This window comes from Lytechinus pictus, chromosome 15, assembly GCF_037042905.1.
Source record: "Lytechinus pictus isolate F3 Inbred chromosome 15, Lp3.0, whole genome shotgun sequence".
Lineage (NCBI taxonomy): Eukaryota > Metazoa > Echinodermata > Echinoidea > Temnopleuroida > Toxopneustidae > Lytechinus > Lytechinus pictus.
The window spans coordinates 21,203,433-21,231,233 of record NC_087259.1 but is presented as its reverse complement, the minus strand read 5'-3'; the positions used below and the strand labels follow the sequence as shown (position 1 = coordinate 21,231,233).

The 27,801-nt window shown below is 35.0% G+C and overlaps 2 protein-coding genes across 3 annotated transcripts in view; both read right to left on the bottom strand.

The window, feature by feature from the left end:
* LOC129277889 (folylpolyglutamate synthase, mitochondrial-like) overlaps window positions 1–15,340 on the bottom strand; it is a 29,363-nt gene extending 14,023 nt beyond the window's left edge. Inside the window, exons 1-4 of one of the 2 annotated variants that reach the window (XM_064109902.1) lie at window positions 15,071–15,340; window positions 6,562–7,125; window positions 4,098–4,229; window positions 1,108–1,226 (exon numbers count right to left, since the gene is read on the bottom strand). In XM_064109902.1, coding sequence (XP_063965972.1) covers window positions 1,108–1,226; window positions 4,098–4,229; window positions 6,562–6,957 — 647 coding nt within the window. In that variant the 5' untranslated portion in view covers window positions 6,958–7,125; window positions 15,071–15,340. Of the gene's footprint in view, window positions 1–1,107; window positions 1,227–4,082; window positions 4,230–6,561; window positions 7,126–15,070 lie in introns of both variants that reach the window. The other variant, XM_064109901.1, reaches the window with a different exon arrangement.
* Window positions 15,341–17,330: 1,990 nt separating this feature from the next.
* Window positions 17,331–27,784, bottom strand: LOC129277164 (uncharacterized). Its single transcript, XM_054913375.2, has 12 exons — window positions 27,689–27,784; window positions 26,070–26,217; window positions 25,454–25,528; window positions 24,881–24,932; window positions 24,120–24,351; window positions 23,534–23,642; window positions 21,637–21,709; window positions 20,794–20,851; window positions 20,338–20,432; window positions 20,017–20,099; window positions 19,225–19,434; window positions 17,331–18,485 (listed from the first exon to the last, which is right to left on the bottom strand). The coding sequence occupies exons 1-12, from the start codon at window positions 27,778–27,780 to the stop codon at window positions 18,126–18,128; spliced, it is 1,587 nt and encodes a 528-aa protein (XP_054769350.2). The 5' UTR covers window positions 27,781–27,784; the 3' UTR covers window positions 17,331–18,125.
* Between the last annotated feature and the right edge of the window lie 17 nt (window positions 27,785–27,801).

The following is a 27,801-nucleotide window of genomic DNA, read 5'->3' as shown; positions in this document are numbered from 1 at the left end:
ACAGCTAATTAATCACCTATTCATCCATTGTGACGTCAGCGCGCAGAGTGTAAAATATGCGCAGATAATAATGCGCACAAACATAACTGTGGAACGTCCTTAAGTGTTTCAAGAAACTGCCATGGCTTGCAAATATCAGTAACTACAGTGTGCATTGGTCAATTTTAACAACAGCACATTAAGTTGAACTTCTGCTATAAGATGCATACGTGCATATTTACAACCAATCAATCATAAATTTGCAATTAATTCCAAGACTTATGATTGATAATGGAATAAATAATAACTTGCCATTGGTCAAACGCTGCTTGCAATGCCTGGTAGTCTTAATCTTGCTATAACGGCGACATTATCTGACCTATATTCTACGGTATTCTTTTGTGTAGAGTTCAACAGACGTTCAGTTTACACAATTGAGCCAGGCCATATTGTATAAACTCAAATATTTACCATCACAACAGCACACTTATTAAAATGAACAAAAACATAATCTAGTATTTACTAGGCATGATTCAAACAGGTGTAAAACTGGGTCTTCTCTAAAGTAAAATTCTTACAATTGATGGTGTCCTTAAATAGTCACAGATTTCACTTCCATTTAAAACTGTCATGTTGGCTGTTAAGCAAGATCACCATGGCAACTACCATTAATGGCACGATTCAACCATGCATGATTATTTTATATGCAGCAGTTCAGCAAATCAGTTGGCCTTTGTATTTTTTTTTCTTTCATTTTCAAAGGTAATCCAAAGCTCTGATCAAGTGCTTCTCATTTTAGAAAACATATGCTCACTCATCCACACACAGTTAGTGGTGGCAGAGTTCAGATTTAATACTGAATATTGAAATTTCCACACTTCCCCAAACATTGGTTGCAATGCATTTTATGGGACCATACAAAAAATATGGTCCAATATTTTCTGTCCATATATCAGAAAAATTCTCCTTTCTCAACATCCCACGTGGGTGCATTTGAATAACAATTAAAGTTACATTTAGAACTTTTAACCATATTCTTTCTACATTATATGAAAAAAGGGAAATTCAAAATATTTTTTCAGCTTATCCCAAAAATTTATATATTCCTTTAAAAACAAACAATCTTACCTGTAGAATCCTGTCTTGAAACCGCTTGCACGTAATATGCTCTCAGTGAAGGCACAGACCGAGCCCTTTCCCTTAGTCCCAGCAACATGGATACATGAAAGCTCATCAAGTCTCTCCAACTGTCCAAAATATCAATGATAAACAAATATTAAACGTGTGCTTTATTCTTTATAATAAACAAAATAAATTAATAAAGGGTATTTATATTGCGCACATATCCACCTTGTTAGGTGCTCAAGGCGCTCCTATATTACCCGGCTAAGCTAGGCGTTCATAGCGCACACAGCTTTTTAAGGAATTACTTCCTACCGGTACCCATTTACCTCACCTGGATTGAGTGCAGCACACTGTGGATCAGTTTCTTGCTGAAGGAAATTACGCCATGGCTGGGATTCGAACCCACGACCCTCTGTTTCAAAGTCCGAAGACTAATCCACTGGGCCACAACGCTCCAGAAAAATGAATTACATGTAAATGAAAAAATATACTCTCATTGGCTGAAAAGTATTTTGATGATAACAGCTTCCAAGACTTGGTCAATGCTATCTATTTTCAATAAGAGAGGCTTTTAGTATTACTCAATCTACTTATTGCATTTTCTCTATTTTTTCTATAGACAGCTGATTGGTCATGTATTCCAACTAGGGATTTTTTTGCACAACATTGTAGTATATCCACAGGAATAAAAAAATAAAAGAAAAATTGGTGTAGTCACAAAAATGAATTTAAGACATGGTAATAATTGAACATTCGTCAGACTATATTTGGGTAAGCAAAGTTTTCATAAAGCCCTTTTTTAGTGAAAATTTATGAGAATTGCATGTTCTTTGTCCCAATTCTGTAATATTTTTTTCCAGTTATTGTTTCTGTAGGACAGGGATAGAACTGAAAACCTTTCTCTTGACTAATGAAGCAATAACCTTGCATGTGACCTTCAGATAAATTGCTTTATCATTAAATCATGAACTTTATGCCTAACATACTTCTCTCAAGTACATGTATGGATACACATTTCAAGGGGACTTATTGAAGCTTGTTGATAATTCATAATGTCAACAGAAGATAAAAACCATTCCTTATACATTGACCTCAAATGACCTATTATTGTTGTATGTCATTGAATGTCATTCACACACCAATCACCTCATTTTAAATGGTATGACCTAAAATGGCCTGATGGTATGCAGGGTCCAGGGAACTATTTTTTAACAGGTGGTGCTGGTTTAAATTTGACAAGCACCCCACCCCCCAAAAAAAAAATTTGAGAAATTTGAAAAGAAAAAAAAGTTTTCACTTAAAAATGTAGGTGTTTTGGGTTACATTTCTGCTATTTATCATCATATTAAACAGATTTCCAGGGGGTGCTGCCTATGGAGAGTACCGGTAACACACACAGCACCCCCAGGTAAATCTTAGGGAGTTCTCCAGCATCCCCGCTTCCCAGGGCCAAGACGGTATGTCATGTATGGTATGTATGTTGAAAAACTCGGACACCAACATTCTGTAATGCACTTTGAATATCACAAGAAGCAAGGTACATGTAGATACTTCCCAATATTGGAAGATGGAAAATTATCACTTTTTATGCATTACAGTAATAGCATACATAAAGTATGGTGACATTGCTTTTTAAATATTTAGTTCTCCTTCAATTTGTGTTGTTATTATTCTGATAGATATACTTTTCTTCAATTTACAAGCTTGTATACATGACAATTATACAGTTATTATGGAAGAATGGGTTTAAATACAGGAATGCATACACACACACCAAGAAAGGGTAGTTACATGTATTAGGAGTAGTAGATAGTAGTTATTGTCTCCAATAATCAATTTCAAGATACATTTTATTTTAATAATGCTCATGGATTGTTATAAAAAGCATGTTGAAATTGAATCAAAAGTTTATGACAATACCCAAATGAAATACACATGTTTCATAAAGGAAATAAATTACATCCATAGTTTAATAAATAAAAAGAAAAAATAAATCTCTGTTACACTAGAGGGATTTGTTTGAAATGAACCACCGTTAATGTGCATTGATTCATATTAGAAATATTCCAATGTGAAAAACATCCTTAAGGTAGATTTTCAGTACCCTGTGGTTAGTATTTAAATAGTACATGTAGTACGTACAAGTACCTATGAATATGAGATCTCCAGGGGAGTATGTTAGTTCAGGGAATAATTTTCCTGGTATTGCATTGCAATTTGCTCCACATTTTTGAAAGACTGCTATGCATTAACGTCTTTTGTATTGCAAATTTTTACATAGGACTGTACATTACTTAGTTGAGAGCTTTTCTCTTATGACCAATAATGCTATTCTGTAGTTTGTGCAATAACAAAAGCCTTCTGTTCAAATAAGATTAGGGGGTGTCACAAGAAACCCTTCCCAATCAACTGCAAAAGTCAATTTAAAATTTGCAAATGATAGATCAATATACAGTTATGCTGAAAAAAGGACCAGTAATCAGCCACCAATTAAAAAGAATTGATATCAGCTGTCAGAATCATGACTTTGGGTGGTAAAATTGACTTGCATTTCATTGTAAGTTTCTTTCTTGAGAATTACAAGAATCGATTGCAAGTCAATTTAGGACTTATAAAAATAAATCAAAACCAATTGCAAATTATTTGCATATGATTGCTCAACAACAGACAGAATAAATCGAGTTGCAGTATGAAACTTCTTATTCATTTAAAAATTGCAACCGATATCTGAAGTTTGCATCACCTGCTTTGATTACTTTCATGTGCCCTTTGTATACTATCCTTCCCACCTGTTAGGAATGGTTGCACTGTCTAATCTCAAGTTTTAGTTTATACCATATTAATACAAATCTTCTCTTTCCATGACCTTACTTGATATTTACCGTACCTTTATGGTGCCTGTTAGTATCTTTATGAATTCTCCAGTTATATCAGTAATGGTGAAAATACATGCAAATTTCTACAAAAACGGCACATACAATGTTTGAGCTCACCGAAATGCCGACCCTCGCTGCAAAGTCGATGACGTCCGGGATGTTCTTGTATGCGCCCATGTCGCGATTCTTGCGTATCGCATCCAGGGTCTTGGCGTTGGACTGCAGCGTGTTCAGCTTCCGAACGGCCTCCTGAAATAGAAGGCACATTGTGTTTTGTTACAGATGATCCAGAAAAAAATAGGACAAACAAGATGTCAAGCACCACCTGTACATATCAGAAAACAATATGGTGGAATTCTCTGGAGGTGCAGCAAGGGAACACAATAAATCATAAAATGCCAAAGGAAGGAAATTTTGAGTTCCTGTTGTTACCCATTTTGACTTGTTAAGATTATCAAAGTTCTTTAATAATTGAGGAAATGATATTGACTCTCTTTCATTGATGGATAAGACTGAAGGTTGATCAAGGTCAATAGTCCATTTGTATGTGGGGGGGGGGGGGGTCTACATGTGCATCAATGACAGGGGAAAACATTTCTTCAAAGAGCACTGAGAAATCCCCAGGGGGCCGTTTCATAAAGCTGTTTGTAAGTTAAGAGCGACTTTAAGAACGACTGGTGATACTTTCGTGTGGTAAATGATACTCCTTAATTTGCATAATCGTTTCTGAGTTCCAATGTGGGAAAGAAGCCACTTTAAAAAAGTAGAAGCAGTAGAGCACTGGATCATAATCTCTGAGCAATCTCCTCCCTGCATCTGTTCTGTAAACTTTAATAGTCAAAGTGTATGTAAGTGTAATTTTGCCCCTACATGTAAGTCAACTTCTTACATCAACATTTGTCTTTAACCTTGCACTCTCAAAGCTTTTCAGATATATTTCTCATAAAGAACATAATGAAGAACATGAATTTACATACATGCATGTACATGTAGATGTAACTAATACCCCTTTCATAAACCCAATAAAACATATCCTCCAATTAGCCGCCTAAGAGTAATGCGGATAATTCAATAAAAATTGCGTTCACAAACTCCATAAATTATTTTTACGAGCGCCCGTCCTGAAAAAGGCGGATAATCGTCATGACAACTGGACACGCCCCCTCCAATGCGGTTGTGTTGGAAAAGGGTGACCTTGTGACCGCACCATGGCAATTATCCGCATTATTTGGAAATACGTTCATAAACTCAAAATCTTGTCCCGATGCCGCTATTATGCGGATAATAGCAGCATCAGAATAATGCGGATAACTCTTGTCCTCCTCTGATTTTACGACCAAATTATGCTGCTATTAGCCGCATAATTGTGTTTTATTGGGTTTATGAAAGGGGTATAAAATCCAATGGGGAATATCATTACAGGAATGGGGTAAAACTTCGCTTTACAAATCTTGCAAGGTCATGTTTTGCTAAATTTAGTCATCCAATTACATTTGTGTTTACTTATCCTTGAACACCTTTGTAAGATAAATAATGTACACAGTATATCCCATAAAATTGGTTTTGATTTTACAGAAAATATTTGTTTCCGCAAAGCACAATAAACCCTCTTTTCTTTTTTCTATACTTTTCTCAATCAACAAAAGACCTACCCTTTTCCATTTTTCAAGCCCAAATGAAGTTTCGATCAACTATTTTCAATTGAACCAGCTATCACAAGACATGCTAACACTGCTTATGTAGACAAACAATTTTCTGAACTATTGGAAGTCTACATGTACATAAAATATGTAGAGTACACATGAATTCGCACATAATTGTAATTCATGTCTAAATCATTTATAAAATCATGCTGAATTTTCAGCTGTTGGAATGTCTCCTAGAACTCTTTACAGTAGAAGGGTTAAGCTCTAACTTTGTATGCAGGTAGCATTACTTGTATGTTTCCATTTCAACAAAATTTCAAACACCCTAAAGCCATAATTTACAGAATAATTGAAAAAAAACTCTCATACATCTTTTCGTTTTTCAACTCTATTTCAGAAGTTCTAACTATCATTACTTTTCATTCATTGTCATTCTGTCCCCCTCCATCACTTAACTTTTAATACAATCTGAACTATCATTGAAGGGATCTATTGAAACTAAACAAAATTCATAAAATAATCCACATTTTGGTATACATTTATCAGACCATCACTTCTGTTAATTTTATTTCACTTCACAAACAACTGTTCAAGCTATGCTTAATAAGAGCATTAAAATTTGTCATATGAACTACAAAATAGAGGCAAATCATCAGCAAGGCTCTATAAAGGTACATACATGTTAGGAGGTCGGATGTTTTAAAGGATTATCCTTTTTTCCCTAGATACATAATCAAGAAAATCATCACAACTTTTAATGTGATTTCCATGACTGTGTTTAACTGTTAATCAGTGTCAGTTCAGGTACATGTACCTTCATGCATTTTACAATTTCTGCGACATCGGTGTGATGCTGATGTGCCATTTTCCACAGTAAGTATAAAAAATAATTTACAAAAAATATAAATAAGGGGGAAAACCCTACACCATCATACCTGATACACTTCATCTGTGGAGCCTACAACAGGTTGCTCAGCCGCCAAATCATCAAGTTTTGCAGCTTTCTGGGGTTTCTTAGGAGAAGCATTGGCTGCAAGGGCCGAGCTGGTCCCCAAAGAAGCGATGTTTACAAGATCTCTCATTTTTCTGTCTTGTCTGGAGTACTTGCTAGGCAGTGAATGAGCAAACAGGGGGGTTGACCTTTGAGTTAGCAGACGATTACTTCTCTGTACTTTGGAACTTGACTTGCAAGTGATCAGAGCTTGGGTTTGTTGTATGCTTTCAAGGGTACCTGTGACTGGCTGCCGTCTGCAGCCAGGTGGCGCTATTGATGAATGGGGTGAATGGAATGGATGATGAAGTTGTCGGAAGAAAGAGCTCAGTCGTTGCATGGCTGACAGGGCAAAAGAGCCCCTTTACAGATTTCACTGTCTTGTTAAATCAATAATCCAGGAGAACTAATTTTAAAATATACACATGTATTTACGAAGTACATGTAATAATTAGTTTCATTTGTTTCAGAATGGACAGGTCAACCATCTTCAGCAATGAACATGAACCTGTAAAAAAAGAAAAAGAAAAAAAAGATTCATGTATGATGTATGTGAGAAACACCCGTATAATCATGGAGGTACATGTAGAAAGAAATTTATAGTATTGGATCAGTTGCCATTATTAAAACATCAAGCCAACATATGTGAATAAATTACATTTAACTCTCATGGTAGTCAGGTTTAATACACCATTTGCAAACTTGGGCTTGTGTTCATGGGTTACAAATGGTCTTTGGGGTCATACCATGGACTTGTGAATAATGAGATTTACAAAACAGCACCAAAGTTTAATAGATAAATACTGTGCATCAAGACAAGGACTCCAAGCACAACAAACAGTAAACACAGGTACAGTCCTTCCTTGTGCAAATTAGCTCAAGACCCAAGTAACCCTGAATAGCAACCTGAGTCACCCCTTCATATTTACAATATTCTTTAACAACACTGCCTGCATGTATACATTAGCTCCTACATGTACATGTAGTACCACACCTGGGGGTTGTTTCACAAAGATTTAAGTGTGACTTAAATCGCACTTAAATGCCGACGCGTATCTGAAATGCAACGCCCAATCTAATTGATCAATATACAATAGTGCGCGTCCTGTTTGCATGATCTGACCAACGCGGTCATGGCTTTTATACCGCGCACAACTAGGCATTTAAGTGGGACTCTTAAGTCGTAATTAAATCTTTGTGAAACACCCCCCTGGGCTCTGTCTTACAAAGTGTTACGATTGATCCAATCAATCGTAACTCTATGGAAATCCAACAGTGTCATAATTTTTTTCTACAGGGACTTCGCACCATAGTAAACAGAGAGAATCACACTGAATCTTCAAGAGAACGATAAATGTATAGAAAATATTTTGAACAAACATGCATGCATCTATGTCAACGTTGCTGGCCGTCCATAGTTGTGATTGATCGGATCAATCACAACTCTTTGTAAGACATGGCCCTGGTATGCATGTGAAGTAGGGGATTGCATTTCAGTATAAGAACAAGTAAACCAGGGTCCCATGTTACATAGAAATGTGATTGATCTAATCAACAATGGAAATCCATTGCTTCTTGCACCCTCAAGTTGATAGCTTCTACCGGCATTAATTATCAGCTCCATTCCTCAGGTATAGGCCACCTTAGATTAATCTGTGCTGATCTACATGTAGACATGTAAGTGCGTGTAGATAATATATTTATTGATGAAAATTAGAAAATCATACCTGATTTTATTAATTACAAGATAATATGATGTATCTGTCTGTCACATTATCACATAATAAATATATATGTCATACATTATATTGCCACAATCATTAATTAGCTGAAGGACAACTTAATACAGATTTTATAATACAGGCTATATGTATACTTAAACTTACTTTCTACATTTGAATTCAAAAGATCAAAACATTTAGTAAACAGTGTCATAATATTTTATACATGCAAATCTGCATAATTTGAAAACAGAGAGAAGCACATTAAATTGTAAAGACAATGAGACATGTATACACAATAGAACACTTTTTGAACAGACAGATATGCATTCTAGATGTTGGAGTGCTGGCTTTCGATAGATGGTTGATCAAATTAACAAAAACTCTTAGACAGGGCCCTGACTGTGAAGTACACATAAACAATCTTTCTTTTATGAAGTGATCTGTGCCGACTACATCATTTTCCAGTTTTAAAGTCACTACATGTAATAATACAGCCTGGTCTTTTTACCTGTTGTCCAAAGCTACAGTCAAGCAACTGTTAAAAACCGCTGAAATCATTACCATTATGATTTGATTGACCCCGTCCTTAGTTGGGTCAAATGGTTAAATTATGTCGTGCAACGACAAGGCTGGGGTTTTTATTATTGCGCTGTAAGTACATAATTATGCAGACCTTTGAAAAATACATACTTATTTGTAATGGTCTCTTCAAACACAGTTTCATCAAAGATCAAATCAATAAAAATATATTTCTATAAAAAAACAAGGTTAGGTTTAAAAATGCAGCCATCATGTTCTAGATCTGTGAATGAACATAACAGGGTCTTGTGGCCAAAGTTAAAATCAAATTGGTTTATTCTGGTAAAATCATTCATTGGCCTTGCCCAGTTTATGCAGATTTATTGAAACTTCAAATGTGCATACAATGTTATAAACTGACTGCTGATCATGAACAGTCCACTTTGCATTTGAAAATTTCCTGCCCTTTATCTTCACTCTTCCTTTCTGCTAATGATGCCAAGGTTTAAAAGGTAATTACATTCCTCTAATTGTACGTATCATTTTCCATTAAACTGAATAAAATCTAGTACTGTTATCAACATACAGTATTAAAATACAAGTCAGTGCAGTACCAGACTTTACAACTGCTCATGTTCACATTTTTTTTTTATTCTTGTAAATTGGGAGAAAACATAAGTTTCCTCAAAACAATATTTCCAAAAGGTAGCTGGGCTTCTTTATAATAAGAAAGAAGTGGTAGTATTCTCCTTTTTCTTTTTTTTTGGGGGGTGTCACAAAACTAACAAGTAATTGAAATTAATGTAGCAATAATTAATGTTAAGGATCATAAATTCATACATGTAGAGTCTGTATACATCCAATTCTATCAAAGAATTTATAATGTATCATTCAGTGTACTGGTGTGTTGGCTCAGTTGGGAGAGCGTCCATCCCACAACCGGGCGGTCGGGAGTTCAAGCCCCAGCTGCGTCAGACCAAAATACGTTAAAAGATGGGAGTTGCTGCTACCCTGTTTGATGTTGACATACATTTAAATTTGAGAAATTGGAACCCTGACTCTGAGTATTAATTATGAAATTACTTTAGATCTGCAAATTACATCTTTAGCTAGTACCACCATGAATAATCAGTATTTGAAATGAATTGCAGCATGGATAATTGGTCGAGCAAAGTTGTTTAACAGTTTGATATGAAATAGTTTAAACAAGATAGGTCTGAGTGACAACAAGTATTTGCTCCAAAGATTTCAAAGATACCAATGTTTACAAAACAAGGGTGCCATAAATTTTTAGAAAGGTGGAGGTGTGTCTTTAGCTAATCTAAAAAAATTAGTTGGGGCGGTCTAAAAGGAAGTAACTAAATGCAAGAAAACATGCAACCACTTGAATAGACTTTGATCAATATCAACATATGGGGGAAGTTGCTTTTTTTTATTGGATATTACTTTAAGTGATGTCTTGCTTAAATCCTACCCATCTAACTTCTAAAAAAGAAAGCCATTACTGGTACAGTACACTACTTCTTTTTGGTTTGCTGCTACATGTACATGTAAGTATCAAGCTGTTTTGGAAATGGTAAATTAAACTTGTTAAAATATGATTACACATGTAACCCATGTTTTGACAAAATTATTTTCGAAATCTGACTCTTTTAACGAGGTGCTAGACAAGTAGCGTATGCAGGGGGTGGTTACAGGGGTTCAAGACTCTTTTTTTTGGTTGTCAATTTTTTTGGGGGTAGGAAAATACCTTAAATTGGTGGTGAAGACCTCTTTATTTTTGGTCAACATTTCATTCAGTTTGAACCCCCCCCCCCCCCCCCCTCTTACTGTGCTAGACCAATCTTTTTTTTTTTAGGAACCGCAAGAAAAACCTGCTGATATTTACAACACCATCTTACCTTTTGTCACCTATTCGGAGAGCAGTAGTGAAATATACAAACCATCGCCCGAGTTTGCAAGTAAAAAGAGTGACTAAACAGGGGCCGCGGAACGGTTTTCAAAGTGGGAGGGCTGACCATGCAAAACATCACAATCCTATGGTAATTTTTACTTTTTTGTACACGGTTTTGGAAAAAAGTGGGGGGCTGAAGCCCCCCCCCCCCCTGCTTCCGCGGCCCCTGCTAAATGCATCCTGGCTAATTTGACTTTGCCTCTCTGCATCTGCTGAGTCTGCTCTAGCTGCCTTTGCTTTGCCTTTGAAGGTTAGCGTGAATGATTAGGGCCTAGATCTAACGTTAGACTCTGGGCCGGGCCTAGACCAAAAGCTTTGGTCTCTGTTAAATTGGTTGATCTGCTGAACTCCGTTGATTCCACTTACCAAATATACAGAGACCCAAGTTCTAACTCGATCTGTACAGGGACTCAATGGCCATATGTTTATGTACTAAGTTCAGATAAACCAGGGAAGTGGGAGTTGCGTGACAGCCAAGTCACTGTTTTCGTCCTTCTAAGTTTATTTTTTTCCCGCTTAGGTGCATTTCAGGCCAAAACGGAATATTAACCTTAAGTTATTTTGGCAAGACTTCCATACCATATTATAAAAGGGCACTAGTATTCAACCCATTTGGAGAGTTTCCTCAAATATATAGAAATATGGAATTTACCCTAATTTCAGACCTGTCTTATTTCCAAGAGCAAATGCTGGTTATTCTTTTCGCGTCATTTGTTTCTTCAACCCGTCGACTGTGTGCGCAGGGGATCGAATTAAACGGCGCTGGTTTTTGGCACTAGTATTCAACCTAGCGATGAAAGATGACCGTCTCTCAATCTGCCCTTGTCCCATCCGACTATGGACTAGACCATTTAATTGAGATGAGACCAAACAGGGAATAAGTCGAGGCCAGAGACTTCATAGATCTAGATCTAGTTTAGCAATCTAAACCATTTTGAGATTCGCTATCAATCATCACGAGGTTGAATACTTGTGCAATTCAGTGCAAAAGGTCATCGCCGCATAATTCGATCCTCCGCGCATAGTCGTCAGATTAATATAGAAGAAACCGACAACAGATTACCCTGGAAATAACAAAAGGTATGAAATTAAGATAAATTCCCTATTTCTAAATATTTGAGGGATTTAGGGGGAATTAGTCCAAATCTTTAAATTATGCCGGGTTGAATACTAGTGCCCATACGTTACCGGTATGTCCCCTCTACTAAAATTGAGAAGAAAAAAAATATGGAAAAGGTTTATCAAGAATTATCTAACATACAAGAGATTTAAGAAGGAAAAGTTGAATACATACCAAAATATGGCTATATTCCGTCAAAATTTTGAGTGTGTGTAATTCCCAATGACTTTGGTATATTTAGTCAGAAAAATAAATACCAAAATACTCTTGGAGAGTAGACTAGTCGTAATATCGGTTGAGAGCCATGCTACTTACAGAAACAAATCTATCAACCCCCCAAAAAATAATGGATCTCTTAAAGAGTACTAAGGTAGAAACCCAATCTGCATTGGTCCGTTTCGTTCTCAGAACGAAACGATTATAAAGTCTGAATTTTTCTCCGCCCCCTAATTTTGTATTTTTTATTTATTTATTTATTCAATATTATTATTAATTCTTTTTTTCTACAAGCGTTAAATCTATGAAAGGGAGACACAAAGCAGAAGAAGATGCAGACACATGGTCGATTTTTACTCACTTTCCTATGGTCCTATACATTTTGATTATATGTCATTTTACTACAACGACAACAGATAGCCCGTAACGCGGAGCTCAGTGATCGTCGTGGATCCTGTTTTTCTCTCTCTTTTTTTTCCTTATTCTTTTTTCCCTTCCTTACCCTTTGCTAATTATCTGAGTTCTTTAATTTGGTGATTTGTAAGGGGGGACAATAAGGAGTTAAGAATGAAGAGAGAAGTTTTGTTGTTTATTTGTTGGTTTGTTTGGTTTTGTTTTCAAGTTTGTTTGTTGTTGTTTTTTTTTTTTTTTTTTTTTTTGCACTTTCATCCCATACTTTAGCTTTCGGTGTCCCGAAACCTGAAGTTTTATCAGGCCACAAATCCAGTTTACTTTTGTTTTCTCTTTTGCAGCTTACTGTAGCAGAAGAAAATACAACGTGCTGCAAGAAACAGAATGCATACAAAAAAAAGAAAAAAAAGGAAAATTATTATTTTAAAAGGACAAAAATACAATATGTCTATATAAGAAGAAAAGAAAAGAAGAAAAGAAAAGAGAAAAAATGCAGGAAAAAATGAAACAAGAAAAGAAAAAAGAGAACAAAAGACAAGAAAAGAAAAAAAAAGAAATGAAAAGAAAAAAGAGAAAAGAAAAGAAAAAGAATAGGAAAAAAAGAGAAAAAAGAAAAAATAAGAGGAAAGAAGAAAAAAATTAATAAAAAAAATAACAGGAAAAGAAAAGAAAACAGAAGAAAAGAAAAGAAAAATAACAAGAATAACAAGCTGTTGAAAATGAGGAAAAGCTGTGGCAAAAATAGTCAATCCTGACTGGTTGCCAACCAAGGAAAGAAGAAGAAGGAGAAACGCTACGAAACCCATGGCTTTCAACAATTCCTGCTAGCTCAGTGACGTAAGGCGACAGACTGGAGATGCCTCGTTCTGCAGCGAGATCGAGGTTCAAATCCAAGTTCCAACCGGAAGAAGAAAAAAAAGGAGAAAAGAGAACAAAAGAAGGGGGTTTGGAGAAGTATTTTTTTAATTAGTGGAGCCTGGAGGGGACATACAATGTAAGTCTTTCCGTTATTTTGGTCCAGTTCTTTTTTAGATCTAGGACTATAGATTTATTTTTATGAAATAAAGACAAAAATCGATGAGCCCCGTCACTCGTCAGGGGGATTTTGCATTGTTAATCCCCTAATGGCGGCTGCACGATCGCGAGCCGTCTGTGTATGACTATGAGGAGAAATTTAAAATGCTTTTAAAAACTACTCAAAACAGACGGCTGCCAGCGCCAGCTGTCTAGGCCGGGCCTAGACCAAAAGCTTCGGTCTCTGTTATGTTGGTTGTTCAGCAGAACTCCGTTGGCTTCACTCACCAAATACAGAGACCGAAGTTCTAGCGCGATCTGTACAGGGGACTCAATGGCCATATGTTTATGTATGTAAGTTCGGATAAAACAGAGAGGTGAAGTTGCGCGACACACATCACTGTTTTTGTTCCTTTTAACTTGATTTTTCCCCGTTTTTTGGCAATTAATGCCAAGAGGGAATATTAATTTGCATTTCGGACGCATTAATTTTAAAAAGTTTCATTCATTAAAGACAAAAATTGAAGAGCCCCGACGGGGGGATTTTGCATTGTAAGTCCCCTAATCTAATGGTGGCTGCACGATAGCGAGCCGTCTGTGTACGAGGAGAAATTTAAAAAAATAAAAAAACTCCTCGAAACAGACGGCTGCCAGCTGTCTAGGCCGGGCCAACCTCGAATAAAAGTGGGCTGCTCTGCCTCGCGCCTCTCTCTGGCCTTGTTCACTGCAACCATCCTGCCTGTGGGGAATCTACAGGTAGGACTATGGCATGCCAATGCTGTACAGAGCACACACTTTAAAAAATCATTAAAATATCACTTTTGTGACCAAAATTACTAATTTCCATACAGTTGCAATTTATTTTTCATTAGTAACTTGGGAATAATTTTTGTATTCACTAGAGCGCTCAAAAACTTGAATTTTGGGCATATTTTTGTGTACGCCCTCTATTGGTGGTAGTAATATATGGCAAGAAAATTCTCGTTTTTATCTCTACTTTTAATTAAGAAAAAAATAATTTAAAGAATCAAATTTACTTAAGGGCCAAGTTTTATGAAGAATAGGTGTAATGGAAACTGTCAGTGTAAAAAAAATCAAGCATTTGTCCCAAACAAAAAGAGAAAATAAGCCAAACATTGCCACCCTTATTTTGCCACACATTGAGAATGAGATATAACTGAGAGTGAGAACAAGGTTATATCATAACCTTGTTCATTGAATGAGTGGCCTGGACCTGGTGCTGCTGGTGCACTGAAACTCTGCTCATGAATCACAAACCAGAATTTTATTATCCTTGATTATTGATAGAAATAGAATACCGGTACCGGTACTCATCATACTCAGTCTCAGTCATACTACTACATAAAGTTTAGACCTCTCTTAATCTTTTCTCTTTCATTTTTTGCCAACCAGAACTGTCGATTGCAAAAATGTCACCCTCAAAATTCAAACATTCAACACTATTAAAAGATAAATGAAAACATTACATACGGACCTGGATCATGAACATCGTTCATTACTTCAGCACGGCGGGCTAAACCAAAAAGACATCAAATGTGTGTTTTGAAATGGTTCACATGTAGATTTCAATGGTATACAGATTACAGCCTACAGGTATACGGCCCGCGCCCGTACGGTAAGTACTGCGTAGTAGCCTAGGCTATGTACGGTAAGTTCAATGGGTGGCCCCCATTCATTGTTTTGATGCACGTTCGCGCGAAAAACGGCTGTTCAACCAATCAGGAACAGATATGGATTTAAGTGTAACGTAGGCCTAATGAAAATAACACAATGCACCAAAACATCACATCTTGAAATAAGATATGTCCTGAAGACGTCCCCGCATTCCAACTGAATAGCTGACCTTGGGATTCAGCTAAATTTGATAATGCATTTTAGAACATTAATCATTTCTTTACTGTGAGTTTAGGGAAGTGGCGGATCCAGGGGGTCCATGACCCCCCCCCCAAAAAAAAAAAATGTCAGAAAACTTGAGAAATCATGCCCCACAATATATAATTTGCCACTCCCTTTTACTGGTCAACCCTTTAGATCTACTGCTGCGCTTTAGTGGAAGGCTATATTGGATTGCATAAAATTTTGGTTCCATGCATGACATTTGCTATGGCAAATGCTCCAATGGAAAATTTATTACACATTACATGAGCAAAATTAACCTGAAACCTAACCTCTAAAACTATATAAATAAACCCTAATTTTATTTACATTATTCTGAACGAAAAATATTATTCTAACCCAGCTATATGCCCTCTGAGGTTTTAAGACCAGAGCATATGAACACTTATACTCTATCCACCTATAACCCTAAAATAAAACTCCATTGCTACTCTAACCCTGTATCTCAGACAACGTAAAGCCATAAGCAAATGTCCGGCCAGCCGTGTCATCCTCTGACCATGACCTGGCATATGATATTCAACATATACCCTCCCCCCCCTCCCACACACCGATTTGTCCAAGTCTACCTCTTAGTCTCTCCATTTCTTTCTCTCATGAATAATTTTTCTCTTCAAGCTCCCTCTATAATGCTCAAATTTTTTAGTTGAACATTTTAGCTCCTTTTCTCATTGTATCTCATCCTCGTTTTTTGTGGGACTTTATAAAATTCCTAAAACATTCAGGCCCGTATTCTGAAGTCAGGTTTAACTTAAACTCAGGTTTAAAGTTGTGGTTTAAGTATGGGAAGCCAAAAGTATCAAATTTTTTATTAAGTTGAACGTTTCTTATGTTTACTGTGCTCTTTCCTGATTCATCGATGGTGATCGACAATAATCTATTTATACTTCTTAGACAATTATGAATAATTTGAGAGCCAAATGAGCTGAAATATGATATCTCTACCATTAGTGTTTTATGTAACAATTGGCTATCCATACTTAAACCACAACTTTAAACCTGAGTTTAAGTTAAACCTGCTATCAGAATACAGGCCTCAGAGATGAACAAGCCAACAAACCACTTAATCATTTGTTTGGGGGGGGGGACGCGTGTCGATACCCTGCTAATATTAATGTTTAAAAAATGTTATGAAAACATTAAACATCTATTAAAACACACTTTCGTGTGATGATTATCAAATTAAAAAATTAAAATTAACAATAATTATGAAGAAAAGTTAATGTTGCCAATAAAATATTTTTCGATTAAAAGTATAAAAAATTGTAAGTATGAGGGATATGATGCCATATCAACATTATCAAAATAATGCTTAGTAATACATTTGGATAACTTTTGCAAGACCTATAGGATTTGGTATGGAAACATAATGTGCTAGCTTATAGTAGGGTGTTCAATGGTACATTCTCCCTCTTTTTTTCTCACGCACATACAAGAACACTCACTATCAATCACCACGCAAAACAATTTGTATATCAATTAATTTTATTGAAGATATAAACATATATATCTACAAATTTACAGTATTATTTACAACAAACATATAAATAATGTTCTAGGCTAGCTAAATGGCAACCGATCGTATTTCCACAGTTTTCATGTTTTTTAACTATATCTCCAATCTACTAACATATACCTTCTGAAGGTAACAAATTTGTCTCTTGAATTTTAAACCTATTATAGATGTGAGTTAACAACATGCTGTTAAAAAATTTGTGACATTTGACCCATCCCCCCCCCCCAAAAAAAAAAAAAAATAATAATAATAATAATAATAATTTAAATGAAGAGATTCTCAAAAAGACAATATAAGAATATTCTAACAATAATTTCCAGGATGAGCTTAGACCCAAAGTGTCAGAATTCATGCAAGAACCCAGATGTATACTCATTTCAAAATAAATTCAAAGCAATGTAGAATTAGAAACCTCAATTTCTTCCCCCTTCACTGTGCCTCAAGATATAATAGATCATCATTTATTTAACTTTGATAGACTGGCTCGATCATTATCCCCACCCATGATATAATCCACACAGCTATATAGGGCACAAGGGGCAGGGGCCCTGCTCTTTTTACTCATATTATACACATATATTGTGCCTGGACTATTTTGAAAAGTTCATAACCAATATTTACTAGAATTTTTGCAGAAACAAATTGTATTGACATGGCAAGAAAATTTAATGTTATATGGTAACACATGGTATGGCTGGCTTAACCACTGAGAGACAATTTAAAGTCTTATGTCTGTGTTTCATTTAATATGTGTCCTAACTATCTAAAACATCTCTGTCTTTGGAACATCTTGGGCAGACTTGGCAAGCTTGGCAGTATACACAGAACCATGCAGTTTAGGTAGCAAGGAAATGTAATATCTGTGAAAACTCACATATGGCTTGTAATTCCCCTCTGGATGAGCTGCTATTTGAAAACGTCCTGACTATTTATCTAGTATGTACTCTGTCTGGGTAACATTATGGGCGGATCCGGACTTGGTGAGCTTAAAGATACAGAGCCAGTTGATCAAGGTGGCAAAGAAATGAAACATATCAGTAACCCCTGATACAAGGCTAAAAAATTTCCCACCTCACCCCCTGGAGGATATTATTCCAGTGTCTGCATTTCCTTAATCTTAGTACATTCTCTGTCTGCGGAACATCTTGGGTGGGCTTGGTGAACTCGGAGGCAGAACTGGTGGAGGTGGCAATGGAAAGGAGTACTCGGGAGAATCTTCCTCATAAGGCTCATACTTTCCCTTCTTGAGAACAACCATCCCATGTTGACTGTGGTGTTTCCTTGCTGTCATGGCGTACCTTTCAGCCTCCTGGAATGGTAATGTAGGATCTAGATGGGGTGGGTAGATGAGGGATGATGTAGGGATCACAGTGCCTTCCATGTGATGAGGATCTGAGAAGGAGAAGCTGTCACTGTTACTACTACAGCTGAGTTGAATGGAGTCCAGAATATCCACAGTGTGCGCACCATGTAGCATCTGAATAATGGACAAGAATATCAATTAGTATCTGCTTCTGAGCTTCATGTACATACCAAAAATCATTTTTTATATTTCCTCACTTTGTGTTTCACGAAACCCATGTGGAACACGCCCTCTTACCCCATCCCTTTGATATACCACTAAAAGGAGCATATCAAATCCTAACAAAAGCAATCCATTCATGTCAAAATACATAATTCACCACCAACGTTTATCATCGGGAGATGCACATGGGTTGACAACTTTTTCAAAGAAAAGCAAAATAGCATGAGTCGTAGTTGAGAATTGGAAAATGAAAAAAAAATGTATTCCTGAACAATGAATCCCAAGCGCAGGCAAGATAAGGATTCAAATCCCAAATTCAAATTTGCTTTATTTAATTTTTACAGAGCAAAATAAAATGGTTGTAAATAATTACAATGACATTTGCAAGTGAAACTTAATATACAAACAATATAAATTGAGGTAGGTACAATGTATGATATTTTTCATAAGTAAAACAAATTATAATATAAAAGCAAATTATCATTCACATTGTAAAGATCTGAGAAAATGGAGGGATCCACTAAAAAGCACATGCTTTTAGTGTCTATAGAAACAATGTGATTATGCATTATATTGAGTACAGTCTATTTGATCAATCTCTCACGATTAAGGCTAAAGAACCTTCAATTAGGGCGAATTTTGCAAGCTTCTATTACGAAACGCATGAACTAAGGTTGTTAAGGTTGAGCACCTGTGTTTCAACCCTAGGGAAGAACTCATCGACTGATATATCCACCGTTGGCTGATGTTGAAGTGTCCTTGCACATTCTTCAAATGCATTGACTTGTATCATGTCTGATGGAGGAGCTGCGATGGTATGGGGGGCAGTGGACACCGTCAGTGAGGACAATCCCCTGGTGATGTGAGGCCTCGTTGGTTCAAGCCCAGATGGACTTTTGGACTGGATCAAGATTATGAGAGAAAGTCAATGATTAATACATATATATTCTTAATTTTCAGATTATATGACCAAACTATTTTCACCCACAGATAAGTTCATCTCTTATTTTACATACAGATCACATAGATACATATTATCACAGAAGCATTTAATTAAAGTTCTTTTGTTGTACTGTATTTGAACTAAGAATTTGTCAGGTTTCTTTTTCATGTAGGAGAAATGACAGAAAATCTGCCCAAAATGCCTGTTCCTGTTACTCTTTGTTACAGAGACAAGTGTTCCATTTGACAAATTTCTACATAATTGCAGTCCTGTGATATAATTTGCCCTTTGAAATGATAGGAGTTATACTGAATATATGAAATCCATTTGATTAGCCAAAATGTGTCAGATATAAAATGACAATTTTCAAGTACTCACTTTCCTATACATTAAATCATTGATTTTTATGGTGATTGATACATCATGCAGGAGTTACCTCTTAGCACTTTACTGATATATCAACCCATCTTAGGTGACACACTGGGTTTGAAAATTATATGAAGGAAAAAAATATGAAGATGGATAGATGAATGAATGTACCTTTGGAATCAGGTCAGATCTTCTTACGATATCACTTTGCTGTACACTGCTCTCACTAGCTAAGCGACATGATTTTACACTCCCTGGAAAAAAAAACAACAATAATAAGGAAGCTGATAAATACAGATCCCCCCAGGTTAATTTGTTTGACAAACATACATAAACACCAGGTAGTTCTGCTGAAGTTGATTCTCTTAAAATCATATAAATATCTTTGAGTTGGGAGAAATTGGACTTGTCACATAGGTTACTCCATCACTAATTGGGGCTTATTACAAACATCTCATGCATTCTCCACTCCCTGGGGAGTTATACACTGACCTGATTTTCTGTCAAACTCCTTGGTGAGATTCTTCCTGACTGAGGAGTGATGCCTGCTTGGTATGTGAGATTTTCTGGGAGTTTTCAGGGCAGAACTAGAGAAAAGGGAAAATGAATATAAAATGTTTTCATGCACTATATCAATCAAACTTTAAAGCTCAAATTATTTGACTGTATTCAGATATTGCAACGTTACAGTGAAAGAGGGGTGTTTCACAATCCCATTTATAGCGAAGGTATTATTTACAAAGGAAATCGATACCCTGGAAACAATACAGTTGTTGAATGGCAATTTCACTCATACCACCAACATTACATAAACATGATAAAGAGATGACTCTACCAAGAAAGATGCTTATGACATCAAAACATTTAGATGATAGATCTAGTCTATCTGTGAAACCCTCTTATAAGTTTTGTGAAAAAAAATATATGTATTGTTATTATTATTATTACCTTTGCCTCTGTCTATGGAGCTGCTTCAGAAGACTATCTTTGATCTCTGCAAAGTAGTCTAGAATAAAAGCAAGCATACATTTATCAACACTTCTGAAAAAAAAACCTTCAAAATTTGTGATGGATAACAGATGATGAGTGCACAAAGCAACATGAAACAAACTCTAAAAAGTGTAAATTTTGATTCTTCACTTTGTTTCTTCCCTAAAAAAAACCCACAAACTATTTATCTTGGTCATGAATCAAAATAAAAATCGTTCAAAATTAAAACATAGACACACTGACAAAGATCAGGATCTAATCTATCTAACAATCTTAAAAGTGCATTCCCAGATTGTCGGTTACATAAGGAATGGAAAGTGATAGTAATATAAATGCGTTTTCAAAAACTAAATCAAATGGCTGCATCAAGTTTGGTCATAGCCACAAGTTTCGGTTAAATTGTTTTCCTTAACTTGTCAGTAATAAAAGAAAGATAATGAAGATGAAATAAAGTGTTTTCCCCCTCAAGTTGAGTAATAAACAAATGAGAAGTGAAATATAATTCACATTCCTAGGACAGGTGATGTAAACTGAACCTCAACAGACACATCAATGAGAGTTTAAGAAATTTGATTTGTGTGTGTGAAAGCACACAGGGACAGTGCTGGCATTGCACCCACTTCAAATTGTCTGGGTATTTGTAAGTCTTTAAAATTTGGGTGTTCAGGTTTTACTTTTGCCTTACTGTATTTTAATTCTCTGGACCAGGTGCATATACCTACTTGCCCCCCTCCCCCATTAACACCATCGATTGACTGTTTCTGAATATTTTGCTGTTGTTATATTTCAGTCTTAACTTACCTCTGCCATGGAAGACGCTATTAAGATTAAATGATGATTGTATCATTTCTGCAGCTTCTGATATTGGTGACAGCTAAAAAAATGGGGGGAAATGAAAATCATTCATCTATCTTTGCAGACAAATACAAAAAAAATTCAAATATGTTTAATATGCACTTATTATCAGAGCTGCCAACCTGAACAAGAACATTTCAGTATTCTAAAAGCTGAAAATCAGTATTTTGGTGAGGAAATCAGTATTTTCAAAGAAATACCATTGGACTTGGTGAAACTTAAGAAATCAGTATTTTGCAAGTGACCATCAGTCTTCTCATTTTTCAGTACTTAATACGGAAAGTCAGTACTACCTGGCAACTCTGTATCATGTAGGCCTTATCTACCACACTTTCAATGTGTGTAGAATGATGAGATGTTTTGTTTTATCATAAAGAACAAAAAAATAATAAAATTGACAATTTTTATTCCTTGTCTACAAAGAAAAATTTTGAGATGAAATACAACACAGAAAATCAAGCAGATAAACACATATTTATTTCTAACAGATTTTTTGTTTTGATTTTCCCATACCGATCTGTAAATTTCATGTTTGTTTAATAATGTAATTTATTATATTACTATCTTGTTTGTAATGTTCATCTCTCCTAAACCCCCTTCTCTATCTCTCTTGTCCTCTCTCTTTTGACAATTGCACATATTTCTGTAAACACATTATTCTTTAAATGTACATGAAGTACATGTTATTGCATATGAGTTAAAACTGAACTGCTAACCGAAGTGAAAATACATGAAGTTACATTACACTACTTCTACATCTACATTATATTGCAGATATAATTATGTCAACAATGGTAACTAAAATTAATCTGTACACTGATTTTACCTATTTTCATGCATATTTAAAAAATTACTTATGATATCCTGTACATTAAAAGGTTAACATTTTGTATTACATAGAAAAAAGGTATAATATATAAATGCAGAAAAAAATTAAGACAATCACCAAAAAAAATCATGATAAATATGAAATAAAATATCATAAGGTAAATATCCACTCTCTAGAAAATAATTCTTCTACATCTACATTAGATTACATTTGTATCATCAACATCCTCTTTTTTGTATGAAAAGTTATCGAAAACTTGAGCATGATTAGTATGAAGTCTTAAAGGTATAGACCGATTTTCTAAAAATTAATTCTTCTATATCTACATTTAGACCACACTCATATGATGAGCACCTTGTTCTATAAATGAAAAATTAGTGCAAATTTAATTATTATTCAGGTAAACAAGGCTACCAACCACATAGGTTAAATATTAATTCTAATAAATGTACTGTTTCAATATCTACCTAAGATCACATTTTCACAATCATCATTTTTTTATTTGAGGTAAATCTTCAAATATGAATATGGTAGGTTGTTATTTTAAACATACAACACATACAAAACATACACAACATTGTGGTTTTAATAATAATTTGAAACATAAATATGATTAGTATGAAGTTACAGATCAATCTATTTTATTCTTAGTCTACATTAGACCCAACCATATAAATTTCACTTTTCTCTCAATAGGATGTCCTATTTTTACTTGGACATGGCATGAACTAAGAATGGAATAACTACTGGTATCAAATTCTAATTAAAAATCTACACCATTATAAATGATATATTTCTATCAGTGCATGGATCACATTCATATTACGAGGAGGAAATTATTATTTCTGGACAAAAAAGTTTATATCTATAGACATAAAAAAAACAAATACCAATAATCGGTATTTTTCTCAACACTGTAAATGCCAAAGGTGCAATTGGACCCAGTGCTTAACTAAGCTGCAATTGCCCTGATCTCTTTCTAATGAGAAATCGAATAGTATGAGAGAAGCTTACCTCTGTGCTTGTATTAACATGAGGTACAAAACTCCGAGTATGAGTTATATGTTCATCTGTTGACCTTCCTCTATGACATGATAATCCTTCATTGTTATCTGCATGAGAACTGTAAAAGGAAACAAATTTTACACAGTATGTGATGGTTTGAACAGGAACCCTTGACAAAGAACTATACTTACTTTTCTAATTGAGGTATAAATTGAAATCATTTTCTTTAGTATCCATTGTATTATATTGATTAACTGCATGTATATGTAGCTAAGAGTCAAATCAGACATTACATTATTTTCTTAATGGTCCCTTATTGAAACTAATTTAGCGGAGAGCAGGGTCGGACAAATTTTCTGCAAGTTTAATTCTGTCATTGGACCAATAGGAAAAAAAAAAATTAGCCCTTGAAATCTCAAATGATTGACTTCATTCAAAATTGTATAACAACCACAACTTTAAATATTTGCAAGGGCTCCAGTTGACCTTATATTAATTTTCTACAAATGGTATTCCACATATGGTAATATTTCACGAATAATTTTTTTGTTTAAATACTGCTGGTTGGCATTGACTAAAATATCAGATTACTCACTTAATAGCAGCAATTGGTTTGGGTGCTGAAGCAACAGTGACAGGTTTTGATGCTTGAATACATGGTACAGGAGAGGCAGACTGCACTACTTGTACCAGACCAATAGCCATATCATCCAATATCAGGGGTGAATCAAGGTTAGGAGCTGGTGGAAGATTAGCTTCCGACATATCAAGTATCTTTTGTAAGCTTTCCTGAGTTTTTACCCTAACAGCATCTGGTATTATCAAATCTTGAAAGGAAAAATTCAACAAAGAGGATAAAACATGAATTTTTTTCATCAGGTAATCTAGGTATACAATATAGCTTTCTTCAAGGAATTCAATCATAACCCTATTCAGTATTTTGAAATCTGGAGGAAAAAAAATAATGAAAAAGGGCAAACAGATGCAGATTTACAAAATAGCTCCATCTGCAATAAATCAATTTGAAAAACTGGAAAACTTTGATAAAGAAACTAGTCAGATAAAATGATAGGGGAAATGGTATAACTAAAAAAAAAAACTGAAAGTAAAAGTAAACTTGACATTCATACTTCAAATACCAGTTTTAATTTTTTTTAAATGCTATCATAAAAAACATACAAGCATGCATGTTATCTTTCATACACCATGACACTAAAACAGTGGAATTTTCACTTTCCAGATTTGTTCCCAATGCATCATATTGTCCTGCTTGCATAGCGGCCTTTTTTTCCTTTTACAACTTGTGAACACCTTAAGAAAAAAAGTAGAAGTAAAATTCAAAATTATGATGCTTACCTCGCAAAACTTTGTCAGATTTCTTTGCTTTGTTGTATATTCCAACTGAGGTCTAAATCACAATAGAAAAAATAATCTTTAATTGAAACTTGATGATCTAGAATAGAATGAAATATATGATTATAAAAGTGGCATTTTATTTTGCAGCTAAAATCAGGTCCTGAATATAATTTATATTCAGGACCTGATTTTAGCTGCAAAATAAAATGCCACTTTTATATTTTACATGCTCCTCAAAAATTTAAAATCATAACAGGAAAATATTTGGCAATTTGCCCTGTATACGCTTGTCCATTTTGTTTCCCATAGACAGTTAGAGTTAAGTACCAGTATGATCAAAAGTTAGAAATATATTTTTTACCATATCAACTGAATTTGTCTCGAGTATGTACATTATGTTTTTTCTTGGTTGTTTCTGATAACCCTCAGACAGATCTACACTCACTAAGATGTCGGGGGTATCCAAGGTTTCAATCTTACATTGTGTATTCTATGATCTACAAGTATTAAGGAGATGATGCAAGCAAAAATAAACGTTTAGTAACAGAGTGAAATTTCTAAATTCATACTTACAGTGATCCTATTTTGTGTAATAAGTGGTACAGGTCTGTGTGGATCTGACAACATGGGGAATTCCATCTTGTTACTCTTCAAACATGGATAAAAATATTGATTTAACATACATCATGTATTACATACATTAAAAAACATAAGTTTTTACATTGAATATAAGAAAATCCTACCAATTACAGATTGTGAATGACAGATAGATTCATCATAAATTGGAAAATAGAATTCAAATTCCTAGTATAACTCTACAGACTAATAATAGACATCCATTAACTGTACATGAGAAAATAAGCAGAGGAATGGGGGAAGCTAGAGAAGATAAAATATCAAGAATGGAAAATAAAAGCTAAAGAAAGAAACTAGGGAAATTAGAAAGGATAATACTGTACCGTAGGGGAAAAGAAATAAATTGTGAATAATACATGTATTGTCAAATAATACAAGTACATGGAGGTAACCATATGTGCATTAATTTAATGGACAATATTAAGTTATAAATAAAAAAAAATACAGATTACCATCTATTCATTCTCTTATATTCATTAACATTTATTTCCCACAGGCTTTGTGGAAAACTAATTATTAATTGATATAAATTTTTACATTGTTAATATTCTACCTTTTCATGTCTGCTTTTCTTCTTATTTCTTTCAGCATTTGATTTCCTCCTCTTTTTCTTGGAGTGTGAGCTCTTTGAAGCAGCAGTATGATGATGGAACCTCTCGGTTTCTTTCAATTTGTCTTCAACACATTTCTTTGTAGATTTGCTATGAAAAACAATGTTGATTTACCAATTTGACATAACATCATCAATATACCATTAAAAAATATCAGGGATACACATAGCTCAATATTTAATTGAAAATTATAATGATGATCATATTTGTCTTGACTCATTCTTATTGTTGGAGTTTATGGAACATTGTCACTGTGAAGATTTTTCCTTCAAATTCTGTCAATCCATTACGATAGCTAAAAAAGTGCATTTTAAAAAGGCCAAGTTCATCCCAAACAAGTTGGATTGAATGATCATAGGAAAATTAAGCACGCATGAGACTGAAAATTTCATAAAAATTGGATTGAGGAACACCCACGTGAATTATTATAAGCAAACCTAGCTCATCTCAAAGCCAAGATTCTTCTGACTGTTGTTGCATAACCCTATCACTTACATAAAAGGATTATCAAAGTCTTGGTAATAAAGCTCACTTCACGCAAGATTAAAAATGGGGGAAAAAGGTGGGGATTTTTGAATTTTGTGATCCTAAATGCTAGAATACTTTATTTTTTAGTGATTGTATACTCCTGCCTTGTAATTGTATTACTGAACATGCACATTTATTATGAATTAGAAAATAATTTCAATATGCTAAAACTTTGCAGCATCCTTCAAGCAGTCCAAAGGGAATTCGAAGAGGCCAAAACAAATTTTCAAAGTCTTCATTTTTTTCAAAAAAACCAAAAATATGGTCAATTGCTGATCAGTGATTTTGCGTATTTACCAACTTTCCCCACAGAATGCACACGTTTGTTAATACAATACCACTTTCAAATGACCAAAATACTTTGCATGCAAAGGCGAGAGAATTGGAAGCTGATAAAAATGTTACATCTTTATATCATTGGCATTTAACTGATACATGAAGATTCCTCAGTTAAACTTTTAGATATAGAGATAAAAAATACGAAGGAGTTTATTTTAAAAAAAAATAATGGATATGTATGAGATAGGTAACCAACATTGTTAATAATAATATTTCTAATTGCACGTTTCTGGAGTAATAAAATCCTATCAAGCAGGAATTTTGCCCCGTTGCCCCAGCCCAGCCCCAGGCTAAAAATAAATACCATACTAGTTGCGATAGGATGATAATATTATGAGAGTGAAATATAGCCTTATAGGGATAGTTATAATATATATGTGAGTGCATAATTTCTGTTTCCACATTTTATTAAGATTACTATTGAGACCCTAATCTACCCCAGGGCCAGTGTCTCCCTCGTTTTACACGGTCGACTCTGCGTCCTGGGTTCCGTCCCGCTTTGCCGGCCGGAGCTCCCTGGGCCTGGGTTAAGTAGGCTACAGGCACAGCTACTGCACTCTGTCTCTGCAGCAACCGCACCCCGGAATGCAGGGAGGCAGGATGGCTGGAGACGTTGACCGTCGTCAGGGATGCAGAAAATTGAACCCCTAAATTACTGAAGCCTCATTGCCTAACTAGATGGTGATCTACCTACCTAGACTGTGAATTATTTTCCAACGTCTGTTTAGCTTCTGTATTTCCCTTGTTGAGTGGAATACCCAGAATTTCCATGTCAGAATCATCCATTCTGTCCTTGGTCGGAAGGGG